The 27,929-nt window shown below is 47.6% G+C and overlaps 1 protein-coding gene across 2 annotated transcripts; it reads left to right on the forward strand.

The window, feature by feature from the left end:
• The first annotated feature begins 10 nt into the window (after positions 1–10).
• Positions 11–26,566, forward strand: LOC116412329 (protein-arginine deiminase type-1-like). Of its 2 annotated transcripts, none has more exons than XM_031906441.1 (16): positions 11–655; positions 14,362–14,542; positions 15,236–15,305; positions 15,518–15,579; positions 15,670–15,787; positions 15,871–15,993; positions 16,594–16,760; positions 17,590–17,681; positions 18,070–18,181; positions 19,747–19,854; positions 20,732–20,886; positions 22,105–22,264; positions 22,991–23,084; positions 24,631–24,707; positions 25,533–25,664; positions 26,207–26,566. In XM_031906441.1, exons 1-16 carry the CDS (start codon positions 567–569, stop codon positions 26,438–26,440), a joined length of 1,974 nt encoding a protein of 657 aa, XP_031762301.1. In that variant the 5' UTR covers positions 11–566; the 3' UTR covers positions 26,441–26,566. The 2 variants fall into 2 exon arrangements, with proteins under 2 accessions (XP_031762301.1, XP_031762302.1); XM_031906442.1 differs by having other exon boundaries at positions 17,593–17,681.
• The last annotated feature ends 1,363 nt before the right edge of the window (positions 26,567–27,929 follow it).

The raw sequence follows: 27,929 nt of genomic DNA on the forward strand, positions 1-27,929 counted from the left end.
TTGTACTGTAGGGAGCAGAGAGGCTGAGCCACTGATACCCCAGGAGGGCAGGAAGGAGGGACTCAATATAAGGAGAGGCTGAGCCACTGATACCCCAGGAGGGCAGGAAGGAGGGACTCAATATAAGGAGAGGCTGAGCCACTGATACCCCAGGAGGGCAGGAAGGAGGGACTCAATATAAGGAGAGGCTGAGCCACTGATACCCCAGGAGGGCAGGAAGGAGGGACTCAATATAAGGAGAGGCTGAGCCACTGATACCCCAGGAGGGCAGCAAGGAGGGACTCAATATAAGGAGAGGCTGAGCCACTGATACCCCAGGAGGGCAGGAAGGAGGGACTCAATATAAGGAGAGGCTGAGCCACTGATACCCCAGGAGGGCAGGAAGGAGGGACTCAATATAAGGAGAGGCTGAGCCACTGATACCCCAGGAGGGCAGGAAGGAGGGACTCAATATAAGGAGAGGCTGAGCCACTGATACCCCAGGAGGGCAGCAGGGGGTACCAGCCAATCAGCAGGAGGAGAGACGGGCACTATACGGGCTCTATAGGGGAATATAGAGGAGAATCATGGCCCAAAGATCTATAGCAACTTCCTATCGGGCCCCCACCTATGATGTGTGTGTAGTTGGCCAAGAGCTGACACTCGATATTTACAGGTAAGTGCTCTCTGTGGGTATTGGGGCAGTCAAATAAACTCAACTTTCTTTTCTTCTTCTTATTATTATACTAGAGCAAATCTTTTTAGGGGATTTTCCTATAATTGAAATTTGTGTGAAGGGACGGGACATGGTTTGTGCCAACATTTGTATGGGCTTGTGGGGAGTGTATAATGTATAACTGTCTGTCCCCCCCACAGCGATATATAGATATACAGAAATACAGATATCGGACCCCCCTTATCCGGAAACCCATTATCCAGAAAGTTCCAAATTATGGAAAGGCCATCTCCCATAGACTCCTTTTTAATCAAATAATTCAGATTTTTAAAAATAGTTTCCTTTTTCTCTGTAATAATAAAACAGTACCTGTACTTGATCCCAACTAAGATATAATTACCCCTTATTGGGGCAGAACAGCCCTATTGGGTTTATTTAATGGTTAAATGATTCCCTTTTCTCTGTAATAATAAAACAGTACCTGTACTTGATCCCAACTAAGATATAATTACCCCTTATTGGGGCAGAACAGTCCTATTGGGTTTATTTAATGGTTAAATGATTCCCTTTTCTCTGTAATAATAAAACAGTACCTGTACTTGATCCCAACTTAAGATATAATTACCCCTTATTGGGGCAGAACAGCCCTATTGGGTTTATTTAATGGTTAAATGATTCCCTTTTCTCTGTAATAATAAACAGTACCTGTACTTGATCCCAACTAAGATATAATTACCCCTTATTGGGGCAGAACAGTCCTATTGGGTTTATTTAATGGTTAAATGATTCCCTTTTCTCTGTAATAATAAAACAGTACCTGTACTTGATCCCAACTAAGATATAATTACCCCTTATTGGGGCAGAACAGCCCTATTGGGTTTATTTAATGGTTAAATGATTCCCTTTTCTCTGTAATAATAAAACAGTACCTGTACTTGATCCCAACTAAGATATAATTACCCCTTATTGGGGCAGAACAGCCCTATTGGGTTTATTTAATGGTTAAATGATTCCCTTTTCTCTGTAATAATAAAACAGTACTGTACTTGATCCCAACTAAGATATAATTACCCCTTATTGGGGCAGAACAGCCCTATTGGGTTTATTTCATGGTTAAATGATTCCCTTTTCTCTGTAATAATAAAACAGTACCTGTACTTGATCCCAACTAAGATATAATTACCCCTTATTGGGGCAGAACAGTCCTATTGGGTTTATTTAATGGTTAAATGATTCCCTTTTCTCTGTAATAATAAAACAGTACCTGTACTTGATCCCAACTAAGATATAATTACCCCTTATTGGGGCAGAACAGCCCTATTGGGTTTATTTCATGGTTAAATGATTCCCTTTTCTCTGTAATAATAAAACAGTACCTGTACTTGATCCCAACTAAGATATAATTACCCCTTATTGGGGGCAGAACAGCCCTATTGGGTTTATTTCATGGTTAAATGATTCCCTTTCTCTGTAATAATAAAACAGTACCTGTACTTGATCCCAACTAAGATATAATTACCCCTTATTGGGGGCAGAACAGCCCTATTGGGTTTATTTAATGGTTAAATGATTCCCTTTTCTCTGTAATAATAAAACAGTACCTGTACTTGATCCCAACTAAGATATAATTACCCCTTATTGGGGCAGAACAGCCCTATTGGGTTTATTTAATGGTTAAATGATTCCCTTTTCTCTGTAATAATAAAACAGTACCTGTACTTGATCCCAACTAAGATATAATTACCCCTTATTGGAGCCAAAACAATCCTAGTTGGTTTAATTACTGTTTAAATAATTTTATTAGTAGACTTAAGGTAGGAGATCCGAATTACAGAAAGACCCCTTATCCTGAAAACCCCAGGTCCCGAGCATTCTGGATAACGGGTCCCATACCTATATACAGATATATAGAAATACAGATATACAGATATATAGAAATACAGATATACAGATATATAGAAATACAGATATACAGATATATAGAAATACAGATATACAGATATATAGAAATACAGATATACAGATATATAGAAATACAGATATACAGATATATAGAAATACAGATATACAGATATATAGATATATAGAAATACAGATATATAGATATACAGATATATGGAAATACAGATATATAGATATACAGATATATAGAAATACAGATATACAGATATACAGATATACAGATATACAGATATATAGATATACAGATATATGGAAATACAGATATATAGATATACAGATATATAGAAATACAGATATACAGATATACAGATATACAGATATACAGATATACAGATATACAGATATACAGAAATACAGAAATACAGATATACAGATATATAGAAATACAGATATACAGATATATAGAAATACAGATATATAGAAATACAGATATACAGATATATGGAAATACAGATATATAGATATACAGATATATAGAAATACAGATATACAGATATACAGATATACAGATATACAGATATACAGATATACAGATATATAGATATACAGATATATAGAAATACAGATATACAGATATACAGATATACAGATATATAGAAATACAGATATACAGATATATAGAAATACAGATATATAGAAATACAGATATACAGATATATAGATATACAGATATATGGAAATACAGATATATAGATATACAGATATATAGAAATACAGATATACAGATATACAGATATACAGATATATAGAAATACAGATATACAGATATATAGAAATACAGATATACAGATATATAGAAATACAGATATATAGAAATACAGATATACAGATATATAGATATACAGATATATGGAAATACAGATATATAGATATACAGATATATAGAAATACAGATATACAGATATACAGATATACAGATATATAGAAATACAGATATACAGATATATAGAAATACAGATATACAGATATATAGAAATACAGATATATAGAAATACAGATATACAGATATATAGATATACAGATATATGGAAATACAGATATATAGATATACAGATATACAGATATACAGATATATAGAAATACAGATATACAGATATATAGAAATACAGATATACAGATATATAGAAATACAGATATATAGAAATACAGATATACAGATATATAGAAATACAGATATACAGATATATAGAAATACAGATATATAGAAATACAGATATACAGATATATAGATATACAGATATATGGAAATACAGATATACAGATATATAGAAATACAGATATACAGATATATAGAAATACAGATATATAGAAATACAGATATACAGATATATAGATATACAGATATATGGAAATACAGATATACAGATATACAGATATATAGAAATACAGATATACAGATATATAGAAATACAGATATATAGAAATACAGATATACAGATATATAGATATACAGATATATAGAAATACAGATATACAGATATATAGATATACAGATATATAGAAATACAGATATACAGATATATAGAAATACAGATATACAGATATATAGAAATACAGATATACAGATATATAGATATACAGATATACAGATATACAAAAGTTCAAAGGTAACAGGCACTCATGTCTAATAAGGTGTAAATTTGCCTTGGTGCAGTATTAAAAAGGAATCTTTTACATCATGTAGAACAAAAAATGCCGCACTCACAGGTCTTAGTGGAGAAAAAAGAAAATACTTTATTTATTGTAACGTCAAACACACACAACCAACAACTGATAAACCCATAGTGGCGCCAAAACAGGCTGATGACGTCACACTGTCGTCAGCTTCAACCCACCCCCATCCGTGTATAACACAAAGAATCAAAAAATAACAAAAAATTCAAATAAAGTAACAGTAATTGTAATGAACACATAAACACAAACACCCAAAAGTTATAGATAAGAATCATAGGGAAACGAACAAAATCAAGAAAAGAGACACGTAGAGCAGAAAACACCCAATTGCTGAACTGCAACTCCCATAGCAAGTCCTGTGGCGGTGTAGTGGGTCGTACAGAATAAAGAATAGAATAGGAAATAAATAGAATAAAATATTGGAAAAAGTTTACCAAGCCCAGCGAGTCACCCCTTCACTGAACGGAGGCTTGTCCGTCTATTAGAATCCGCTTGTCGTTTAGGCGGCTGACGTCGATATGGTCCCTCCCGTAGATAAGGGGAGTGGGCCTATCGGAATTACGGGGCCGCAAGGGTGTAGATAGCGCTCGCTATCAGGGAGAATGCGCACCTCACTTACTTGTAAGGCAACACACCTCCCGATATGCGCGCTTGTATAGATCAGGGTGCAAGGGTGCAAGTAGCGCTCGCTAACTGGAAAAATGTGCACCTCACTTTACTCATAAGGCTACACACTTCCCCATATGCGTGCTGTATAGTTACCCCGCAATTCTGTATGTCAATTGCAGCTAGCAGTTCTGTGGTAGGTCAGATAGAGCAGCGTTTTTCAACCACTGTTCCGCGGCACACTAGTGTTGCCTGGTGTGCCGTAGGCAGGGCACCAATGTACTAGGGGGGCACTGCTGCTGGGCACCAATGTACTAGGGGGGCACTGCTCTTGGCACCAATGTACTAGGGGGGCACTGCTCTTGGCACCAATGTACTAGGGGGGCACTGCTCTTGGCACCAATGTACTAGGGGGGCACTGCTCTTGGCACCAATGTACTAGGGGGGCACTGCTCTTGGCACCAATGTACTAGGGGGGCACTGCTCTTGGCACAATGTACTAGGGGGGCACTGCTCTTGGCACCAATGTACTAGGGGGGCACTGCTCTTGGCACCAATGTACTAGGGGGGCACTGCTCTTGGCACCAATGTACTAGGGGGGCACTGCTGCTGGGCACAGAGTTAAATTTTTTAACATTTTCTAATGGTGGTGTGCCTTGTGATTTTTTTCATGAAACAAGTGTGCCTTTGCCCAAAAAAGGTTGAAAAACACTGAGATAGAGGGTGCTGGTATGGCCGTGTACTGGGGGCTAGAGATCATTGTGTAGCAAATATCGTAAGGCAATAGATAAAGAAACGTATTAAAAGTAAAAAATAAATAAATAAATATAAAGGTAAAAAGAAAGAAAGAAAGATAAACACCTTTCATTATAAACTTCTTAGGTATCAGGACTATACTTATGGTTGTCGCCTACAGCACAGGGTTGAATATCAAGAGAAGAGAGAGGCCAGATGGCCATAGTCTGTGTGTAGTGGGGGAAAAGTTAATTGGAAATAGACACAATATTAAAGTAGCTGTGAAATGTACACAGAATCAGGAGTGCCTCTTAATTGTTACATAGGACTCCTATTTGAAACAAAGTTTTCGTTGGTGCAGGTTAATACAGCATATAGTACTTATTAGATAAATTGTAACAAAATCACTATAGATTAGCCTGGAGCTGTTGTTATTATATACAAGTAGCAAACTGCATGATAGGGACATGACAGTATCACCTAATATGCTTTTATCAAAAGGGCGATGTCTCCATAATGTAGAGTTAGCTCCCAGTATAAAATGACAGTACTTGATTGTGTTATAAAGCAAGACTGTTACATCAAAACTATTTTATAGCCACATTGCAAAACTTCATCATGTCTACCATTGTAAACAATAAGTTCATATCACGATGTTACAAGGTATGTTGAAGAGTCTTAGGAGAATGCATAAGTCATTGAAGGTAAAACGCAGAGTATGATACAAGTTCATTGAGTCCATTAGGGCTGATGGTATTAAGTTTGTGTATCCATCGTAATTCCTTCTGTAGCAGCAGTTTCTCACGATTCCCCCCACGTATCAGTGGAGGGATATGGTCAATGACCATGCACCTCAAACTTGCTAAGGTGTGTTTGTACTGCAGGAAATGGGAAGCTACAGGAGTGTTAGCCTGAGGCAAGTGCCAATCTGATGGCTGATCGGTGGTTGGCCATTCTATCTCTGAAGGTGGTAACAGTTTTTCCAATGTAGAAAAGACCACACGGGCATCTGATAAAATAAATGATAAATTTGAAGTGCACGTCAGTCTGTGTGCAATCTGTATTGGTTTGCCAGTTTGTGGATGGTTAAATGAAGGGCCTGTGACCAAGGAATTACAGGTAGTGCAGTTAGGGCATTTGTAACACCCAAATCGTGTTGTAGAAAGCCAGGTATTTGTTGTAGATGTTTGATAGCAATGTCTGGGGTCAGTTTTTACTAAGAGATCTCTCAGGTTGTTCCCTCTTTTGTATGCAATTCGTGGGGGTTGTCGGAAAATGGGGGGCAGTGTGCGGCCCTTTTTCAAGACCGTCCAGTGGTTAAAAATAGCATCAATGAGTGGCTTCTTGTCAGGTGTGTAGATAGTTGTGAAAGTTAGTCTCTCCTCTGTTGTTTTCGGCTGTAATGTCTCCCGAGGGTTAGGGGCTGCTGTCTGGGTCAGTGTTGAAATTTCGTGTATATACAGTAGGTGTCAAGGACATGTGGATTATAGCCCCTCTGTATGAAGCCAGTCTTCATGTCATCAAGTTGGAGTAGGAGTGTTGATGGATCCGAGTTGTTCCTTGCCATCCGTAGCATCTGTGAGTAGGGTATACTTTGTAGAGTATGTGGAGGGTGGCACGAGGTATGGTGAAGAAGCGTGTTCCTGTCAGTATCTTTGCGGAATGTGGTAGTAGTGAGCGTGGTATCGGATACTATCAGTGTCAAGTCTAAAAAGGAAATTGATTTTGTATCGATCTGTGCCGTGAAGCGTATGGTGGAAGGTAGTTGGTTTAGCTGATTAATCATGTACCAGAATTGGTCCATAGAACCTGTCCAAAGTAGGAACAGGTCGTCAATAAAACGAAACAGTTTGTAAATAAATTTACCGTATGTTGGAAGAATGTGAGTTTGTTCATAGTATGACATATAGAGATTGGCAAAAGATGGAGCAACATTGGAGCCCATACTGGTCCCACTGGTCTGTAGATAATAGGAATGTTCAAACTTAAAATAGTTTAAAGTTAGGCAATGAGTCAACAGTTCAATCAGGAACTCTATGGGAGGTCTGTTTCTATCCGGATGTTGCACCAAAAATTCCTTGACATTGGCAATGCCCTCGCTCGTAGGTATTACAGTGTATAAGGATGAAACATCCATTGTGGCAAGTTTGGTATCAGGAGGTAAGGGATACAATTGGTGTAGTTTCAGTAGTAAGTCACCAGTGTCTCTGATGTACGTATGTGTCTCTTTAACCACCGGTTGGAGGAAGTGGTCAACGTATAGAGACAGGGGTTGTAAAAGTGACTTGGTGGTGCCTGGTGGTGAAGTGAGACTTTTGTGTATTTTAGGCAGTGTATACAAAATAGGACAAATGGGGTACTCACTTGTGAGAAAATTAAACACATCTGTGTTGATGAAACCATTCGTCAATCCCATTTTAAGGGTTGTGTCAATCTGTCTCTTAAAAATCCCAGTTGGATCCCTGTCGAGTTTTTTATAGGTAGCGGTGTCAGATAATTGGTTAAGGATTTCCTGCCTATAGTCGGCATAGTCTAAGACCACAACCCCCCCACCCTTGTCAGCCGGTCTAATGATGATATTTGGGTTCTGGGAGAGGCTTTTTATGGCCGCTGTCTCAATGCGTGTAAGATTGGAAAAGTTATGTGATATACAGATATACAGATATATTGATATATTGATATACAGATATACAGATATATAGAAATACAGATATACAGATATATAGATATACAGATATATAGAAATACAGATATATAGAAATACAGATATATAGATATATAGATATACAGATATATAGATATACAGATATACAGTTATATAGATGTATAGAAATACAGAAATACAGATATACAGATATATAGAAATACAGATATATAGATATATAGAAATACAGATATATAGAAATACAGATATATAGATATATAGAAATATAGATATACAGATACAGAAATATGCCGGTGTTGCTGGTCGCTTTTGATGAATATACACCCATTTTACTGTGCAGCTGGGGAAACCCGGAAGGGGAGAGCTGCCCTGGGTATTACTATATATGATATTATTATGGGGGCAATGAGAGGAAGCCCTGCAGATGTCCCTGTTTCAATAACAATATGAACTTTATTTCCCCTGTCTGACCCCTATATATGTTTTAGATTCAGAAAAATCACTGGGAATAGGATTACCACCTAGCCCTAACCCTAACCCTAACCTAGCCCTAACCCCCCCAACCCTAACCCCCCCAACCCTAACCCCCCCAACCCTAACCTAGCCCTAACCCCCTAAGCCTAACCCCCCCCAACCCTAACCTAGCCCTAACCCCCCCAACCCTAACCCCCCCCAACCCTAACCTAGCCCTAACCCCCCCCCTAAACTAACCCCTAACCCCCCAACCCTAACCCCCCCCAAACCCTAACCTACCCTAACCTCCCCCACCCTAACCCCCCCCAACCCTAAACCTAGCCTAACCCCAACCCTAACCTACGCCTAACCCCCCCAACCCTAACCCACGCCCAACCCTAACCTAGCCCTAACCCCCACCCTAACCCCCCAAACCCTAACCTAGCCCTAACCCCCCCCAACGCCTAACCTAGCCTAAACCCCCCCAACCCTAACCCCCCCAACCCTAAACCTAAGCGCCTAACTCCCTCCAACCCTAACTAAGCCCCTAACGCCCCAACTCTAACCTAGCACTACGACCCCCAAACCGCTGAAACTAGGGTCCCTAACCCTCCCCAAACCTAGACCTAGCCTCTAACCCCCCCAACCCTAACTACTAGCCCTACCCCCAACTAACCTAGCCTCTAAACCCCCCCCAACCCTGAAACCCCACAAGCCCTAACCGCCAGCCAACCTAACTCCCAACCACGTAACCCTAACCCCCCAAAACCCAACCCCACCAACCCTAACTCCACCAACCCGTAACCCTAGCCCCAACCCTAACCCCCAGACCCTAACCCCACAACCCTAACCCCCCCAACTCCTAAAAGTCTACGCTAAAGCCTAACCGTTAACCTCCAAAGCCCGCTAACGCCTCGTAACCCTACCTCCAACCTCCCCCTCCAGACCTAACTCCTGCCAACCCTAACGCCTGCCAACCCTAACTCGTCCAAACCGGCTAACCCTCTCAACCCTAACTCTCCAACCTATACGCCTCGCAACTCCATTAACCCGCAACCTCTAACTGCTCTCAGACCTAACTCCCTCCAACCTACCTCTGCCAAACCCTACACCCTCCGAACCCTAACTCTCCAACCCTAACTCTCCAACCCTAACCCTCCAACCCTAACTCTCCAACCCTAACTCTCCAACCCCTAACGTCTTCCAACCACTCTTCAACCCTAACTCTCTCAAACCCTAACTCTCCACCCTGAACGTCTCCAACCCTAACCCTGCAACCCTAACCCTCAACCCTAACCCTCAACCGCTAACTCTTCCAGACCCCAAATTCCCTCCACGCCTAATCCTCCAACCTTACCTCTCCAACCCTAACCCCTCCATATCCTAAAGCTCTCTCATATGCCTAACCCTGCCAAGCCCTTATCCCTCACAACCGCTAACCCCTCCAACTCTAACTCTCCAACGCCTAACCCATTGCCAACCCTTATACGTTTCCAGGGGCCTTGATCCTAACCCTAAATGCCTGCCAACCATTAAACTCTCCACCTATCCACCCTAACTCTCCAACCCTAACCATAAACCTAACCCATTTGTCTCTCTACTACCCAAACCCCCTTTCCCTTCTCATTTCTCATCCCCTTTGCTTTCCCATTTATTTCTGCCTGTCAGTCCCTCACTCCCCTCCTTTAGGGGCAGCTCAGTGTATAAGGGGCTACAGGGGCAGCTCAGTGTATAAGGGGCTACAGGGGCAGATCGGTGTATAAGGGGCTACAGGAGCAGATCGGTGTATAAGGGGCTACAGGGGCTACAGGGGCAGCTCAGTGTATAAGGGGCTACAGGGGCTACAGGGGCTACAGGGGGCTACAGGGGCAGATCGGTGTATAAGGGGCTACAGGGGCAGCTCAGTGTATAAGGGGCTACAGGGGGCTACAGGGGCAGATGGTGTATAAGGGCTGACAGGGGCTACAGGGGCAGCTCAGTGGGTATAAGGGGCTACAGGGGCTACAGGGGGGTCACTAAATTGATTCATAATGTTAGAAACTGTACATGGTGCTGATTGGGTCACCCCACTGGATTCAGTGGAACAGAACCCATTGCTGAGTCTGGAGGGGGGCACGCTGAAGGCTGGCATAAGGGGAGATGCTCTGTGGTATCCCGCTACAAAAACCAGTGTTCCTGAAACAAATGGGCAAAATGACACAGCTTATCCATATAAACATGCATCATATAACATCCCCTGTTTCTGTCCCAGAGGGGCAAGTTCAGTCGGGGGGGGGGGGCAGGCAAGCCAGGGTATCCATAGAGACTGCACTGGGCACAGAGGAACCAATAGCTGCCACTGAATGCTTAGTTGTAAAAGTTATGACTGTACCAGCCAATAGATGAAGCTGTGGGTGTGGCTCCTGTAACCCAATCACACAGCACATACTGGCGCATTATAATCATACTCAGTGCTTACAAACAAACCCTGGCACCTTCTGGGCAGATCAGTCCGGCACGGTGCATAATTGCCCCAAAATAACCAGTTTAATGGCGACAGGATGATCCCTTTGCGTGTGTGAGACCAATCAGTGGGGAGAGATTCCCTAAGCAGCGACAAGGGGCAGTTCCACTCACACTGTTACAGGGGACACACCGCAGCCCCCCAATACTGTGAGACGCCTCACATCTCAATGAGCAGGGCAAGGAGCTTCAGGGGGTAATAAAGGAGGAAGGTCTAGTAACCCATGGCAACCAGTCAGCAGGGTTTGCCAAGTGTTTCCTCGTTGTTTATCACAACGAGTTTGAGTAATAGTGACGAAGATGGCGCTGTGATTGGCGGCGGGTACCATGCACTGACGGCTCAATGTACTGGGCGGCCGCAATAATTAGTATAACTCACTGCCTTCTGGGACAATAGTATTAGCGCTGCCTTCTTGGACTTCTCGATTTAGTCCTCTTATAGCAGTAAGTTGTTTCGTGAGAGGTTCTGACTCAGTAGCATACCACCCTCTCGCCCCCGGCTCTGCATTTAATTTCCGTTTATTGTAGTATATAAAGATATTTAGTTGTAGCACACTTAATCATAGTCTGTAACCCTGTTGTCTTGATGTGCTTGCTAAGCTGGTTGGGTCCTGTACAAATGGAGTGTTCCACAACAGAGCCTAGGGCGTGCCTCTCTTCTCCCATAGGTAAGCGCAGGACCCGCCCCCTGGGTAAGTGAAGTCCAATCTCCCCCCATGTGTTTTACCCAGGTCAGAGCCCCTGATTCTCTGGTAACTATCCTGCTCCCTGGACTGCTTCTCTTGCCCATGTGTCAGACAGGAACCTCCCCTGGGTAAGTGGATCTCAAATCTCCCCCCAGTACTTACCCAGGTACAGAGTCTCTGATTCTCTGTACTTCGTGCTCCGTGGGCTGCTGTCTTGTCCCATGGTCAGACAGGAACCGTCGCCCCTGGGTAAGTGAAGTCCAGATCTCCCCCCATAACTTACCCAGGTAACGAGAGCGTGTCTGGATGTCTCTGTAACTTCTGCTCCTGGGCTGCTCTCCTTTTCCGCATGGTCAGAGCAGGAAACCTCCTCCCTGGGTAAGTGAATCCAATCTCCCCCGTACTTACCGCAGGTAACAAGAGGCCTGATCTCTGTAGCTCTTGCTCCTGGCTGCTCTTAGAGCTCTGTAGGTCGTTGCCTGCCTGACCATGGGAAAGAGAGGCCAGCCCAGGAGCAGAAGATAGTACCAGAGAATCAAGAGGCTCTGTACTCTGGGTAAGTACTGGGGGGGGGATGATTGGATTCCACGTTACCCAGGGGAGTCCTGCCTGACTGGGAAAAGAGAGCAGCACCAGAGCTGAAGTACAGGAGAATCAGAGCTCTGTAACCTGGGTAAAGTATCTGGGGAGATTGGATTCCAGACTTACCCATGGGTGTGGTTCGCTGCCTGACCATGGGAAAGAGAGCAGCCCAGGAGCAGCAAGTACAGAGAATCAGCTCTGGTTACCTGGGTTAGTACTGGGGGGAGATTTGGATCACCTTACCCCGGGGGGAGGTTCACTGCCTGACCATGGGGGAAAGTAGAGCAGCGCCAGGAGCAGTGAACGTACAGAGAATCCAGAAGCTCTGTACTGGGTAAGTACTGGGGGAGATTGGATTCACTTACCCAGGGGGAGGTTCTGCCTGACCATGGGAAAGAGAGCAGCCCAGGGAGCAGGAAGTACAGAGAATCAGAGCTCTGTACCTGGGTAAGTACTGGGGGAGATTGGAATTCACTTACCCAGGGGGGTTCCTGTCTGACCATGGGAAAGAGAGCAGCCCAGGAGCAGGAAGTACAGAGAATCAGAGCTCTGTACCTGGTAAGTACTGGGGGGAGATTGGATTCACTTACCAGGGGGATGTTCCTGCCTGACCATGGGAAAAGAGAGCAGCCCAGGAGCAGGAAGTACAGAGAATCAGAGCTCTGTACCTGGGTAAGTACTGGCGGGGGAGACTGGATTCACTTACCCAGGGGGGGGTTCCTGTCTGACCATGGGAAAGAGAGCAGCCCAGGAGCAGGAAGTACAGAGAATCAGAGCTCTGTACCTGGGTAAGTACTGGGGGAGATCTGGATTTCACTTACCCAGGGGGAGTGTTCCTGCCTGACCATGGGAAAGAGAGCAGCCCAGGAGCGGAAGTACAGAGAATCAGAGCTCTTGTACCTGGGTAAGTACTGGGGGGTAGATTGGATTCACTTACCCAGGGGGGTTCCTGTCTGACCATGGGAAAGAGAGCAGCCCAGGAGCAGGAAGTACAGAGAATCAGAGCTCTGTACCTGGGTAAAGTACTGGGGGGAGATTGGATTCACTTACCCAGGGGAGGTTCCTGCCTGACCATGGGAAAGAGAGCAGCCCAGGAGCAGGAAGTACAGAGAATCAGAGCTCTGTACCTGGGTAAGTACTGGGGGGAGAACTGGATTCACTTACCCAGGGGGGGGGTTCCTGTCTGACCATGGGAAAGAGAGCAGCCCAGGAGCAGGAAGTACAGAGAATCAGAGCTCTGTACCTGGGGTAAGTACTGGGGGGAGATTGGATTCACTTACCCAGGGGGAGGTTCCTGCCTGACCATGGGAAAGAGAGCAGCCCAGGAGCAGGAAGTACAGAGAATCAGAGCTCTGTACCTGGGTAAGTACTGGGGGGAGATTGGATTCACTTACCCAGGGGGAGGTTTCTGCCTGACCATGGGAAAGAGAGCAGCCCAGGAGCAGGAAGTACAGAGAATCAGAGCTCTGTACCTGGGTAAGTACTGGGGGGAGATTGGATTCACTTACCCAGGGAGAGGTTCCTGCCTGACCATGGGAAAGAGAGCAGCCCAGGAGCAGGAAGTACAGAGAATCAGAGCTCTGTACCTGGGTAAGTACTGGGGGGAGATTGGATTCACTTACCCAGGGGGAGGTTCCTGCCTGACCATGGGAAAGAGAGCAGCCCAGGAGCAGGAAGTACAGAGAATCAGAGCTCTGTACCTGGGTAAGTACTGGGGGGAGATTGGTATATTACCCGAGGGGCGGCCCCTTTCTGCATGTGAGTAAGGGTACAGCCCATGTTATAATATAAATATAAAAGTATAATCACAGATAAAGTTCACATTCCTATTCTGCCTGCAGGTCGGTTCCTTCAGGGGCTGAGTATTTCGAGATCCTGCGGACCCCCCCAATAGATATCACCCTTATCTACGATGAGAATCGTATGGAAAAGGCTCAGAAAGGACACAAACTGCCACTTAACAAGTCACCTCAGATTGTCATGTCCCCGACTGAAGCCAGCGCCGAGCTGAACGACTGTAAGGTAAGTTATGGGTCACCCAGGGGAGACCCAGTTGTGCCAGCGGGGGGGGGGGGGTCTTTGTTGGTTTCCATTATTTATTCATTAGTTTTTGAAATATTTGCTATAGAATGACCTGTTCTTATCAACTTTTCAATTGGTCTTCATTATTTATTTTTTATAGTTTTTGAATTATTTGCCTCCTTCTGTCTCTTTCCAGCTTTCAAATGGGGGTCACTGACCCCGGCAGCCAAACCCTATTGCTCTGTGAGGCTCCAGTTTTATTGTTATTGTTACTTTTTATTCTTTATCTTTCTATTCAGCCCCTCCCCTATTCATATACCAGTCTCTCTTTTAAACCACTGCCTGGTTGCTAAGGTAATTTGAGCCCTAGCAACAGTGTATCTGACCCCGGCAGCCAAACCCTATTGCTCTGTGAAGCTCCAGTTTTATTGTTATTGTTACTTTTTATTCCTTATCTTTCTATTCAGCCCCTCCCCTATTCATATACCTGTCTCTCATTCAAACAACTCCCTGGTTGCTAAGGTAATTTGGACCCTAGCAACCAGAGAGCTGCTGAACAAAACGTTAAATAACTCACAAACTACACATGATAAAAAATGAAGACCAATTGCAAACTGTCTCAGAATATCACTCTCTACACCAAACTAACAGTTAACTCAAATTTCTTCCATGTTCTTCTTGGGTTTTCTACAGGTCAAAATCTTTTATTATGGGAAAGGAGATTCCCCGCTTGACAGCGCGCTGCTGTATCTGACCTGCGTCTGTAAGTACCGCCAAAGGTTCTGTTACATGGTGCTTTCCCCTAAACGTGGTATCATTGGCCACCAAACAACAACTGGGCCAAGCAGTCGCCCACAGAACCACATTTCTGGGTTCATTCATTGGTTCGGGAAATGGGTGCTGGTCATTGGATGAGCCCCTGTCTGTATGGGGGTCAGTGGCTTCCCCCTCAGCCCTAATTGGTTTCTCGTTTAGATGTGTCATTGGACGCAGATGGGAAACGGACCGGAGCCGTCAGTCGAGGGGTGAAAGACAAGGTAAGTTAATGTATATTAATATAATGAATTCTGCCCCATGGCGGGGGGATAGGCTTTCTGTACCTACCTCCATCCTTTGTGTCCCCCCAGGGCTCGTGGAGCTGGGGCCCCAATGGAACAGGCGCAATTCTGCTGGTTAACTGTGACCGGGACCGGGACGGGAACGGCGGGACGGACAACATGGACGCGGGGGGGCCCAATGCTGCAGGTACAGTCCCATCACCCCATTTCCATTGTCCTATAATAATAATTCAGCCGCACACAGAACCTCATCTGGTTCCCCCCAAACAGATATTAAGGATATGTCCCCCATGGTCCTGACGGTGAAGGGTCCCAAGGAGGTGTTCAAGTTCCACCAACTGATCCTGCAGATCCCTCCCCCCCAGGCAACCAAACTGCGGGTCTATCAGAAGAGTAAGTATTGGGGGGTCCCAGAGCCCCGGGCATTCCATTCCAAGGGTAAATTTACCAAAGGATGAGATTCTACATTTACATACTGTTACAGAATCTACAGAGTTAATACTCTGTAATACTGTAATACTTATTACAGGTATGGGATCCCTTATCCGGAAACCCGTTATCCAGAAATCTCAGAATTACGGAAAGCCTGTCTCCCATAGACTCCATTTCAATCAAATAATTCAGAATTTTTAAATTGATTTCCATTTTCTCTGTAATAATAAAACAGTACCTGTACTTGATCCCAACTAAGATATAATTACCCCTTATTGGGGGCAGAACAGCCCTATTGGGTTTATTTAATGGGTAAATGATTCCCTTTTCTCTGTAATAATAAAACAGTACCTGTACTTGATCCCAACTAAGATATAATTACCCCTTATTGGGGCAGAACAGCCCTATTGGGTTTAACTAATGTTTTATTGATTTTTTAGTAGACTTAACATATTGAGATCCCCTTATCCGGAACACCCTTGGTCCCGAGCCTTCTGGATAATGGGTCCTTTACCTGTATTATAATTGTTGCCTAATATGGAATCACTTTGTGCTGAATAGGTGAATCCGGTTACCTCCATATTTTGGGGGGAGCAAAATTGTCCTGTGAAGTCCAGAGAGGAAAGAGGAGTGAAATGGAATTCTATGTGGAGGGACTGGATTTCCCCGATGTTGACTTCCCCGGGCTTGTGCATATCAGTCTGTCTTTCCAGAGAATCAGTGATACAGTAAGTTCACAATATAGAGAACTAGAACATTCCCAGGGCCAGACCAACCTGTAGCCAATCAGAGCATTAGAACATTCCCAGGGCCAGACCAACCTGTAGCCAATCAGAGCATTAGAACATTCCCAGGGCCAGACCAACCTGTAGCCAATCAGAGCATTAGAACATTCCCAGGGCCAGACCAACCTGTAGCCAATCAGAGCATTAGAACATTCCCAGGGCCAGACCAACCTGTAGCCAATCAGAGCATTAGAACATTCTCAGGGCCAGACCAACCTGTAGCAAATCAGAGCATTAGAACATTACCAGGGCCAGACCAACCTGTAGCCAATCAGAGCATTAGAACATTCTCAGGGCCAGACCAACCTGTAGCCAATCAGAGCATTAGAACATTCCCAGGGCCAGACCAACCTGTAGCCAATCAAAGCATTAGAACATTCTCAGGGCCAGACCAACCTGTAGCCAATCAGAGCATTAGAACATTCCCAGGGCCAGACCAACCTGTAGCCAATCAGAGCATTAGAACATTCTCAGGGCCAGACCAACCTGTAGCCAATGAGAGCATTAGAACATTCTCAGGGCCAGACCAACCTGTAGCCAATCGGAGCATTAGAACATTACCAGGGCCAGACCAACCTGTAGCCAATCAGAGCATTAGAACATTCTCAGGGCCAGACCAACCTGTAGCCAATCGGAGCATTAGAACATTACCAGGGCCAGACCATAGCAGCCGGCAGTATTTATTGGTTGCCTCTTTGAAAGCACGCATCTGATTGGTTGCTATGGAACAGCCCCATACCGACTCTGTAACTGTTTGTTCCTTTCCCTTTAGCAGGAAATATTTGCTGAGAAAGTGGCTTTCAGGCTGACGCCGTGGATAATGACCCCCAATACCCAGAAACCCCTGGAGGTCTATGTCTGCAGGTAATGGGGGGATATTCTGAGATAATTTGCAATTGGTCTTCGTTTTTTATTATATGTGGTTTTTTAATTACTTCAGTTTTTGTTCAGCAGCTGTTTGGTTGCTAGGATCCAAAGTACCTTAGCAACCAGGGTGTGTTCCAGTTCAGCAAGAACCCTCCTGTTATATAACTATATATACAGTATATATATATACACACAGTGTAGCATAGGGAACGCCCAGCAGAACCAGGTCCAATTAAGCTAATTGCACTGACCTGTATGTTCCTCTGCCCAGTGACCCAGAATGTTCTAGGTGAGTGTATGGGGGGGCACGGGGGGGGCAGGAATGTTACTGAGAGACCCCGCCCCCCGGCTGATCCTGCTCCTTACTGGTCCCATTTGCCCCCAGTGTGCGGGATAACTGGCCCTTCCTGAAACAGATGTTGGCGTTCGTTAGGAAGGCGCGGTGCCAGCTGAACATCTGCCCCGAGATGGAGAATTGTGGGGATCGCTGGATGCAGGTGGGAGTGTCCCCTCGTGTTATTGGGGGGCTACAGGTCCCTCCCATTGTCTCCCCCCCGAGCACTCTGCCCATTGTCTCCTCACTTGTATCCCCCCGAGCACTCTGCCCATTGTCTCCTCACTTGTATCCCCCCGAGCACTCTGCCCATTGTCTCCTCACTTGTATCCCCCCGAGCACTCTGCCCATTGTCTCCTCACTTGTATCCCCCCTGAGCACTCTGCCCATTGTCTCCTCACTTGTATCCCCCCGAGCACTCTGCCCATTGTCTCCTCACTTGTATCCCCCCCGAGCACTCTGCCCATTGTCTCCTCACTTGTATCCCCCCTGAGCACTCTGCCCATTGTCTCCTCACTTGTATCCCCCCATGAGCACTCTGCCCATTGTCTCCTCACTTGTATCCCCCCCGAGCACTCTGCCCATTGTCTCCTCACTTGTATCCCCCCCGAGCACTCTGCCCATTGTCTACTCACTTGTATCCCCCCCGAGCACTCTGCCCATTGTCTCCTCACTTGTATCCCCCCCGAGCACTCTGCCCATTGTCTCCTCACTTGTATCCCCCCCGAGCACTCTGCCCTATTGTCTCCTCACTTGTATCCCCCCGAGCCACTCTGCCCATTGTCCTCCTCACTTGTATCCCCCGCGAGCACTCTGCCCCATTCGTTAGTCCTTCCTGCCCATTCCCACTTGTATCCCCCCGAGCTACTCTGTTCCCATTGTCCCCTCCACTTGTATCCCCCGACACTCTGCCCATTGTCCCCCACTTGTATCCCCCCGAGCACTCTGCCCATTGTCTTCTCACTTGTATCCCCCCCCCGAGCACTCTGCCCATTGTCTCCTCACTTGTAACTCATCTATCCCCCCTCTTGCTGCCCCTTTATCCCCTCGTCATCTCTCCAAACCACTCTCTCACCCCACTCTCACCCTTACTCTCTCCCACAACCCCAACCTCTCCCCCACTCTCACCGCCACTCTCTCTCCCTCACCCCTCTCTCACCCCCACTCTCACCCTTACCCCACTCTCACCCTCACCCCTCTCTCTCACCCCACTCTCACCGTCACCCCCACTCTCACCCACACCCCCACTCTCACCCACACCCCCACTCTCACCCTCACCCACTCTCTCTCTCTCTCACCCCCACTCTCACCCTCACCCCCACTCTCACCCACAACACCCCCACTCTCACCCACACCCCCACTCTCACCCACACCCCCACTCTCTCTCTCTCACCCCCACTCTCACCCACACCCCACTCTCTCTCTCTCACCCCCACTCTCACCCCACTCTCTCTCTCACCCCCACTCTCACCCACACCCCCACTCTCACCCTCACCCCCACTCTCTCTCTCTCACCCCCACTCCCACCCTCACTCTCTCACCCCCACTCTCACCCACACCCCTACTCTCACCCACATTCCCACTTTCTCACCCACACCCCCACTCTCACCCCCACTCTCTCACCCACACCCCCCACTCTCACCCACACCCCCACTCTCACCCTCACCCCCACTCTCTCTCCCTCACCCCCATTCTCTCATCCACGTTCTCCTGTTCCTTTCCCCGCAGGATGAGATGGAGTTCGGGTACATAGAGGCTCCGCACAAGGGTTTCCCGGTGGTGTTGGACTCCCCGCGGAACAGGGGGCTGAAAGGAATGCCATTCAGCAGATTTCTGGTAGGAACCTGTGTGTCGGTACAAGCCTATCGGTGCCGGTATAAGCCTATCGGTGTCGTTTTTTACTTCAGGAGCTCTTCAGTCTGGAGTTTCAACAGCTATTTAGTTGCTAAGATCCAAGTTACCTTAGCAACCAGGAAGTGGTTTGAATGAGAGACAGGAATATGAATAGGGGAGGGGCTAAATAGAAAGAGACTATCAGACCACCTTGAGGTTGAAGGTTTTCTGTTTCAGATCTTTCTGGTCTCAAATCTCCGCCTGATGGTTTGGCTTAAACTTAGAGTTGCCACCTGTCCAGTTTTGACCCAAAAAGCCTGGATTTTGGTAGGGCTGTGCGGGTCAAAACAGGCAGGATTCTCGAAGATTGACACGGCGATTGCCCAATTGCCGATCACTGCGGCATGAATAACAGCCCTAGACACTCCCTCTGTTTGTTTAAGACAGCAGCTGCCATTTTAGCTTGGTCTCAGTAGCTTCCGTGCTGCAGCTCTGGCTGCTGGGAGCTCAGATTACAGCAGAGAGGGGAGGGGGAGAGAGTTAAGATCAGAGGGGGAGGAGAAGGGAGGGGGAGAGAGGAGAGATACTTCATGCCCGTGCCCTGAAGGATATTTGTGAGAGAGGAAGTCTGACACAGACGAACATGTGACACAAAAGGAGACTAGAAATCCTGTGTTTCTCTTGATAGAGGACTCAGTGCAGCGTTTCTGTGAGTGCTTATGGCTGTATTTACATAGACCTTTCTAATAAAGCTACTGAGTGTTTACCTTTCCTTCCCCTGTAAGTATGAGCCATGATAGTCAATGAAACCAATGAGCCTTCAGCACCCACCCTCATCCTCATCCTCAGGCACCTATTGACTTTGGCTTTGTTTCCCCAGGGACGAGACTTCGGGTACGTGACGAGGGAACCAGAGTACGAAGACGATGTGTCCGACCTCGACTGCTTTGGGAACCTGGAAGTCAGTCCCCCGGTGACAGTGAAAGGGAAAAGTTACCCCCTCGGGAGAATCCTGATAGGGGGCGCTCTGCCCAAGTACGTTTCATTTATTCCTATGGGAAAATGTTATTAAAGGGGATGTTCACCTTGAAATTAACTTTTATTATGTAGACAGTGATATTCTGAGATAATTTGCAATTGGTTTTATTTAGCAGCTCTCCTCTTTGGAATTTCAACAGCTATCTGGTTGCTAGGGTCTAGTTTACCATAGCAACCAGGCAGCGGTTTGAATGAGAGACTGGAATATGAACAGCAGGGGGACTGCATAGAAAGCAGGGATGCACTGAACCCACTTTTTTGGGTTCGGCTGAACCCACCCCTGACCCAAATCCTGGCCGAATACCGAACTAAATCCTGGATTCAGTGCATCCCTAATAGAAAGATTGGTAATAATAATAATAATAATACAATTGGAAGCTTACAAAGCAATAGTTTTTAGCTGCCGGGGTCAGTGACCCCCCATTTGAAACCAGGATAGATGTACAAAAGAAAAGGAAATAATTCAAAAACTATAAATAATGAAGACCAATTGCAAAGTTGCTAAGAATAGGCCATTCTATACCACATTAAAAGTTAACTTAAAGGTGAACCGCCCCTTTAATAGGGAGAATGATGAAAATGATAGGGCCCAATGATGGTTCCGCTCAGTACTGAATATAGATGGTGCCCACATATCATTAAAGGGGATATAAACCCAACCATAACGCTGCCCCACTGCGCCCCCTAGTGTTGCTATAGTCGTAATTCTAGATGCAAGGAAATTCCCCAATGAGAATTCTACTGAGCAACAATGTGAGTGTAAGTGCAAGAGAAGTGACCAATGAGAATGCTGATTCCCTGTGTCAGGCCCCTTGCTGGTACCTTACATATAGAGATAATGATGGCATTTTCCCCTCATTATATGGCACAGGAATCAGACATGGGGATAAAGGGACAGACTTGTTCAGTGCTGGGAAACTGTGCTTATTGCTCCCAACTCCAATTGCAGGAACAGAGAACAGGGAGCCGGATTTACTCACATCAGCTGGGATTCTCATTGGGGGATTTCTTGCATTTTAATGCAGTTTTATTGGGCAATATTGCTTTAAGAATACAGCCCTGATGTTGCTGGACTACAGCTCCCAGCATGCCTCACCCTTCATTATATGTTACATTATTCTGGGATTTGTAGTCCGGCAACAGCCGAGTAACGTTGGGTTGAGCCGCAGGGTTTAGTTCCCCTTTAATCCGCTCGTATCCCCTTTCTCCTTTCAGCTCTGACCTGAGCCCGCCCGACACTCGGACTATGGCTAAAGTGGTGACGGATTTCCTCAAGGCGCAGCTGGTTCAGTCCCCGGTGGAGCTCTTTTCTGATTGGCTGTTAGTGGGGCATATAGACGAATTCATGTCGTTTGTACCCACCCACGATAAAAAGGTAATAGAGAACCCTAATGCCCCAGTGACAGTAGGAAACCCTATTCACCTCCGATACAATGTCCCCCAATTATATCCATATACTATAGATGGTTTGGGGGGGGGGGATGTATACTAAAGGGGAAGTTCACCTTCAAGTTAACGGTTAATATCTTCATTATTTATTTATTTTTTTAATTATTTCCCTTCTTCTGACTCTTTGCAGCTTTCAAAAGGGGGTCACTGACCCCGGCAGCCAAACCCTATTGCTCTGTGAGGCTCCAGTTTTATTGTTATTGTTACTTTTTATTCCTTATCTTTCTATTCAGCCCCTCCCCTATTCATATTCCTGTCTCTCATCGAAACCACTCCCTGGTTACTAAGGTAATGTGGACCCTAGCAACTCTTTCCAGCTCTCAAATGGGGGTCACTGACCCCGGCAGCCAAACCCTATTGCTCTGTGAGGCTCCAGTTTTATTGTTATTGTTACTATTTAGGCCCTCCTCTATTCATATCCCTTTCTCTCTTTCAACCACTGCCTGGTTGCTAGGTTAAATTGGACCCTAGCAACCAGATAGAGGTTGTGAAGGGGCAAAGATGGCTGCTTATATCGACCCATGAATGGGCAGCTTTAGTCTTTCTGATGGTTTCTGTTCCAGCCTATGGGCAATATGATTGCTACAGTCCATACACCAGGTTCTGCCCAATCCCAGACATACTGGCTTCTCACTGGTTATTTGGTCCCCAGGGATTCCGCCTCCTTCTGGCCAGTCCTAACGTCTGTCTGGAGCTGTTTCGGGAGAAGGAAAAGAAAGGATATGGTGGGGCCCTCATGTTTGAAGGTAAATCTGGTGTATGGGAAACTGTCAGCCTGAATCTCTCTCTGTCAGTAGCCCCTGTAGCTCTGCCCCTGGGTAAGTACTGGGGGGAGATTGGATTCACTTACCCAGGGGGAGGTTCCTGCCTGACCATAGGAAAGAGAGCAGCCCAGGAGCAGGAGGTACAGAGAATCAGAGCTCTGTACCTGGGTAAGTACTGGGGGGAGATTGGATTCACTTACCCAGGGGGAGGTTCCTGCCTGACCATGGGAAAGAGAGCAGCCCAGGAACAGGAAGTACAGAGAATCAGAGCTCTGTACCTGGGTAAGTACTGGGGGGAGATTGGATTCACTTACCCAGGGGAGGTTCCTGCCTGACCATGGGAAAGAGAGCAGCCCAGGAACAGGAAGTACAGAGAATCAGAGCTCTGTACCTGGGTAAGTACTGGGGGGAGATTGGATTCACTTACCCAGGGGGGGGTACCTGCCTGACCATAGGAAAGAGAGCAGCCCAGGAGCAGGAAGTACAGAGAATCAGAGCTCTGTACCTGGGTAAGTACTGGGGGGAGATTGGATTCACTTACCCAGGGGGAGGTTCCTGCCTGACCATGGGAAAGAGAGCAGGCCCAGGAGCAGGAAGTACAGAGAATCAGAGCTCTGTACCTGGGTAAGTACTGGGGGGAGATTGGATTCACTTACCCAGGGGGAGGTTCCTGCCTGACCATGGGAAAGAGAGCAGCCCAGGAGCAGGAAGTACAGAGAATCAGAGCTCTGTACCTGGGTAAGTACTGGGGGGAGATTGGATTCACTTACCCAGGGGGAGGTTCCTGCCTGACCATGGGAAAGAGAGCAGTCCAGGAGCAGGAAGTACAGAGAATCAGAGCTCTGTACCTGGGTAAGTACTGGGGGGAGATTGGATTCACTTACCCAGGGGGAGGTTCCTGCCTGACCATGGGAAAGAGAGCAGCCCAGGAGCAGGAAGTACAGATAATCAGAGCTCTGTACCTGGGTAAGTACTGGGGGGAGATTGGATTCACTTACCCAGGGGGGGTTCCTGCCTGACCATGGGAAAGAGAGCAGCCCAGGAGCAGGAAGTACAGAGAATCAGAGCTCTGTACCTGGGTAAGTACAGGGGGGAGATTGGATTCACTTACCCAGGGGGAGGTTCCTGCCTGACCATGGGAAAGAGAGCAGCCCAGGAGCAGGAAGTACAGAGAATCAGAGCTCTGTACCTGGGTAAGTACTGGGGGGAGATTGGATTCACTTACCCAGGGGGGGGGAGGTTCCTGCCTGACCATGGGAAAGAGAGCAGCCCAGGAGCAGGAAGTACAGAGAATCAGAGCTCTGTACCTGGGTAAGTACTGGGGGGAGATTGGATTCACTTACCCAGGGGGGGGGAGGTTCCTGCCTGACCATGGGAAAGAGAGCAGCCCAGGAGCAGGAAGTACAGAGAATCAGAGCTCATGTGTTCCAAAGCACCCTATGAGAATTATTCTGACAACCCAGCACCCTGACGGAGGTGCAGAGCAGAACCAAGTAGTGGGGTGCCACTAACGTGCCCCTCGTTGCAGGACTGGACGTTGAGCCCTACTCCATCTCTGAAATTCTCTCTGATGCTGAAGTGCTGGAGGGTTGTGCCTACGCTCAGGTAATCTGGGGGGGGGGGGGGGTGTTAAAGTTTTTACTGGTAACATCTCAGGGGTCTGTATCTGATCTGTATTTGTACCCAGTGGCACTGCCCGTTTGAGTACCCCCACAGGGAACCCTATGCACTACTATAGGGGTGTCAGTGTGGGGGGGCAATAATCCCTGTCTCACACTGTATATAGAATACTTGGGGTGTCAGTGCCCAGTGCTTAGGGGGGGGGGCAATAATCCCTGTCTCACACTGTATATAGTAATCTTGGGGTGTCAGTGCCCAGTGCTTAGGGGGGGGGCAATAATCCCTGTCTCACACTGTATATAGTAAACTTGGGGTGTCAGTGCCCAGCGCTTGGGGGCCACATTGTGCCATGAAATGTTGGGGGCCAATGGAACAAGAGGTGGGGTTACACCATCAGTCACATGGAGAGAGTGAGAGGAAGGGACTATTTGCCCCCCCAGACCTGGAACCCTGTGCCAGCCGGGTTTTGTACGGGGCCCCCACCAAAATGGTCCCAATTGGGCCCCTGCAGTTTATAAGACCGGCCCTGCATGGGGATCCATTTTCAGAACCACTGGGCAAAAGATATCACTTGTTTATGTTTTGGGGCCCTAGAAAGATATTGCTTGGGGGGCAGAAATACAGGTGGGGGACCACCCTTGGTAGGTAGGTGCCTTGCTGGGGGCTGCATTGTATGTTCCCTGGGTAGAAGCTGAAGCCACAGTGCACCATGGGAGGGTGTATTTGTATCATTACTACAGGCTCCGTTAGTTATAATATGGGGGGGGGGGGTACATTGCACTTTTCACACCCAGTGTTTCCTGTGCCCAGAAATGCATTGAGTGGAACAGGGATCTAATGAAGGAGGAGCTGGGACTCTCTGAGGAAGACATCATCGATATCCCCGTGCTCTTCAAGCTCCTCCCACGTTACCACCTAGCAGAAGCCTTCTTCCCCAATATGGTGAGCGGCTGGGATTGGGGGGTTCGGGGGGGATAATAACGGGGAACCCCAGCGAAGCCATATTGGGACTTCTGAGCCCCTGTTTAGTTCTGGGGGAGCCTGGGGGTCCCATAATCCTCTTGCTGCTGCACACTGGCTTGTGATTGGCTGCCGAGGTCCCTCCAACCCTCAGATGTAAGTGACAGTGGGGTAACTATATATATAGCAGACCCCAGGGTTGCAGGGGGGGCGGGCAGCAGGGGGGGCGGGACTGTGGGGGGGGGCCGGGCAGCAGGGGGGCCGGGACTGCGGGGTCTGCTGTTTCTTAGCCCCCCTTGCAGTTAATTATAGTTGCTAGGTTATATTGGACCCTAACAACCACATACCTGCTGAAATTCTAAACTGGAGAGCTGCTGAAGAAAAAATGCTAGATAATCCAAAAACCACATATAATAAAAAATGAAGACCAATTGCAAATTATCTCAGAATAGCAGTCTCTACACATACTAAATGTTAACTCAAAGGAGAACAACCCCTTTAAGGTTTTATTTTGATCCCCTCAGGTGAACATGTTGGTGCTGGGGCAATATCTGGGCATTCCCAAGCCATTCGGACCCATTATAGATGGGAGGTGCTGTTTGGAGCAGAAGGTGTGTTCTTTACTGGAGCCGCTGGATTTGGACTGCACCTTCATCGATGACTTTGCCACCTACCACCAGAAATGTGGAGAGGTACACTGTGGCACCAACGTGATCCGGAAGCCTTTCCCTCAGAAATGGTGGCACTGCCTTCCCTAGGTCATAGGGGCACGAGATGGACCCAAGCACCAAAGGGAAGCCATGAAATATACTGCAAAGCTTATACATTATATATATACATATACCCCCGGCCCCCGTCTCCCCCACTGTGTTACCCACCGGCCCCTGTCCCCCCCACTGTGTTACCCACCGGCCCCCTGTCCCCCCCACTGTGTTAACCCACCGGCCCCTGTCCCCCCACTGTGTTACCCACCGGCCCCTGTCCCCCCACTGTGTTACCCGCCGACCCTGTCTCCCCCACTGTGTTACCCGCCGGCTCCTGTCTCCCCCACTGTGTTACCCGCCGGCCCCTGTCCCCCCCACTGTGTTACCCGCCGGCCCCTGTCTCCCCCACTGTGTTACCCGCCGGCCCTGTCTCCCCCACTGTGTTACCCGCTGGCCCCTGTCTCCCCCACTGTGTTACACGCCGGCCCCTGTCTCCCCCACTGTGTTACCCGCCGGCCCCTGTCTCCCCCACTGTGTTACCCGCCGGCCCCTGTCTCCCCCACTGTGTTACCCGCCGGCCCCTGTCTTCCCCACTGTGTTACCCACCGGCCCCTGTCCCCCCCACTGTGTTACCCGCCGGCCCTGTTCCCCACTGTGTTACCCACCGGCCCCTGTCCCCCCCCTGTGTTACCCACCGGCCCCTGTCTTCCCCACTGTGTACCCGCCGGCCCCTGTCTCCACCACTGTGTTACCCGCCGACCCCGTCCCCCCACTGTGTTACCCGCCGGCCCCTGTCTCCCCCACTGTGTTACCCGCGGCCCTGTCTCCCCCACTGTTTACCCACCCCTGTCCCCCCACTGTGTTACCCACCGGCCCTGTCCCCCACTGTGTTACCCGCCGACCCCTGTCCCCCACTGTGTTACCGGGCCCTGTCTCCCCCACTGTGTTACCGCGGCCCCTGTCTCCCACTGTGTTACCCACCAACCCCTGTCTCCCCCACTGTGTTACCGCCGGCCCTGTCTCCACCCACTGTGTTACCACCCCGTCCCCCACTGTGTTACCCGCCGACCCCTGTCCCCCCACTGTGTTACCCGCCGGCCCCTGTCTCCCCCACTGTGTTACCACCCCCTGTCCCCCCCACTGTGTACCGCCACCCTGTCCCCCTGTGTTACCCGCCGGCCCCTGTCTCCCACTGTGTTACCGCCGCCTGTCTCCCCCACTGTGTACCCCACCAACCCCTGTCTCCCCACTGTGTTACCCACCGGCCCTGTCTCCCCCACTGTGTACCGGCCCCTGTCCCCCCCACTGTGTTACCCGCGCCCTGTCTCCCCACGTGTTACCGCCGGCCCTGTTCTCCACTGTGTTACCACAGACCGGCCCCTGTACAAAACTCCCCCACTGTGTTACCGCGACGCGATCTGGCCATGTATACTCACGTGCACTTAACCGGCCCCTGTCTCCCCCACTGTGTTACCCACCGGCCCTGTTCTACCCACTGTGTACCCACCGGCCCCTGTCTTCCCCCCACTGTGTTACCACCGGC

Source organism: Xenopus tropicalis, chromosome 7 (assembly GCF_000004195.4).
Source record: "Xenopus tropicalis strain Nigerian chromosome 7, UCB_Xtro_10.0, whole genome shotgun sequence".
In the NCBI taxonomy this organism is placed as follows: Eukaryota; Metazoa; Chordata; class Amphibia; order Anura; family Pipidae; genus Xenopus; species Xenopus tropicalis.

What these genes read in the sequence shown, in the direction of transcription:
- LOC116412329 (XM_031906441.1), top strand. Translation starts at nt 567, where the DNA reads ATGGCCCAAAGATCTATAGCAACTTCCTATCGGGCCCCCACCTATGAT. An exon ending in GTCGAGGGGTGAAAGACAAG is followed by an intron (nt 15,580 to 15,669) that starts GTAAGTTAATGT and finishes GTGTCCCCCCAG; the next exon opens with GGCTCGTGGAGCTGGGGCCC. An exon ending in AAGCCTTCTTCCCCAATATG is followed by an intron (nt 25,665 to 26,206) that starts GTGAGCGGCTGG and finishes TGATCCCCTCAG; the next exon opens with GTGAACATGTTGGTGCTGGG.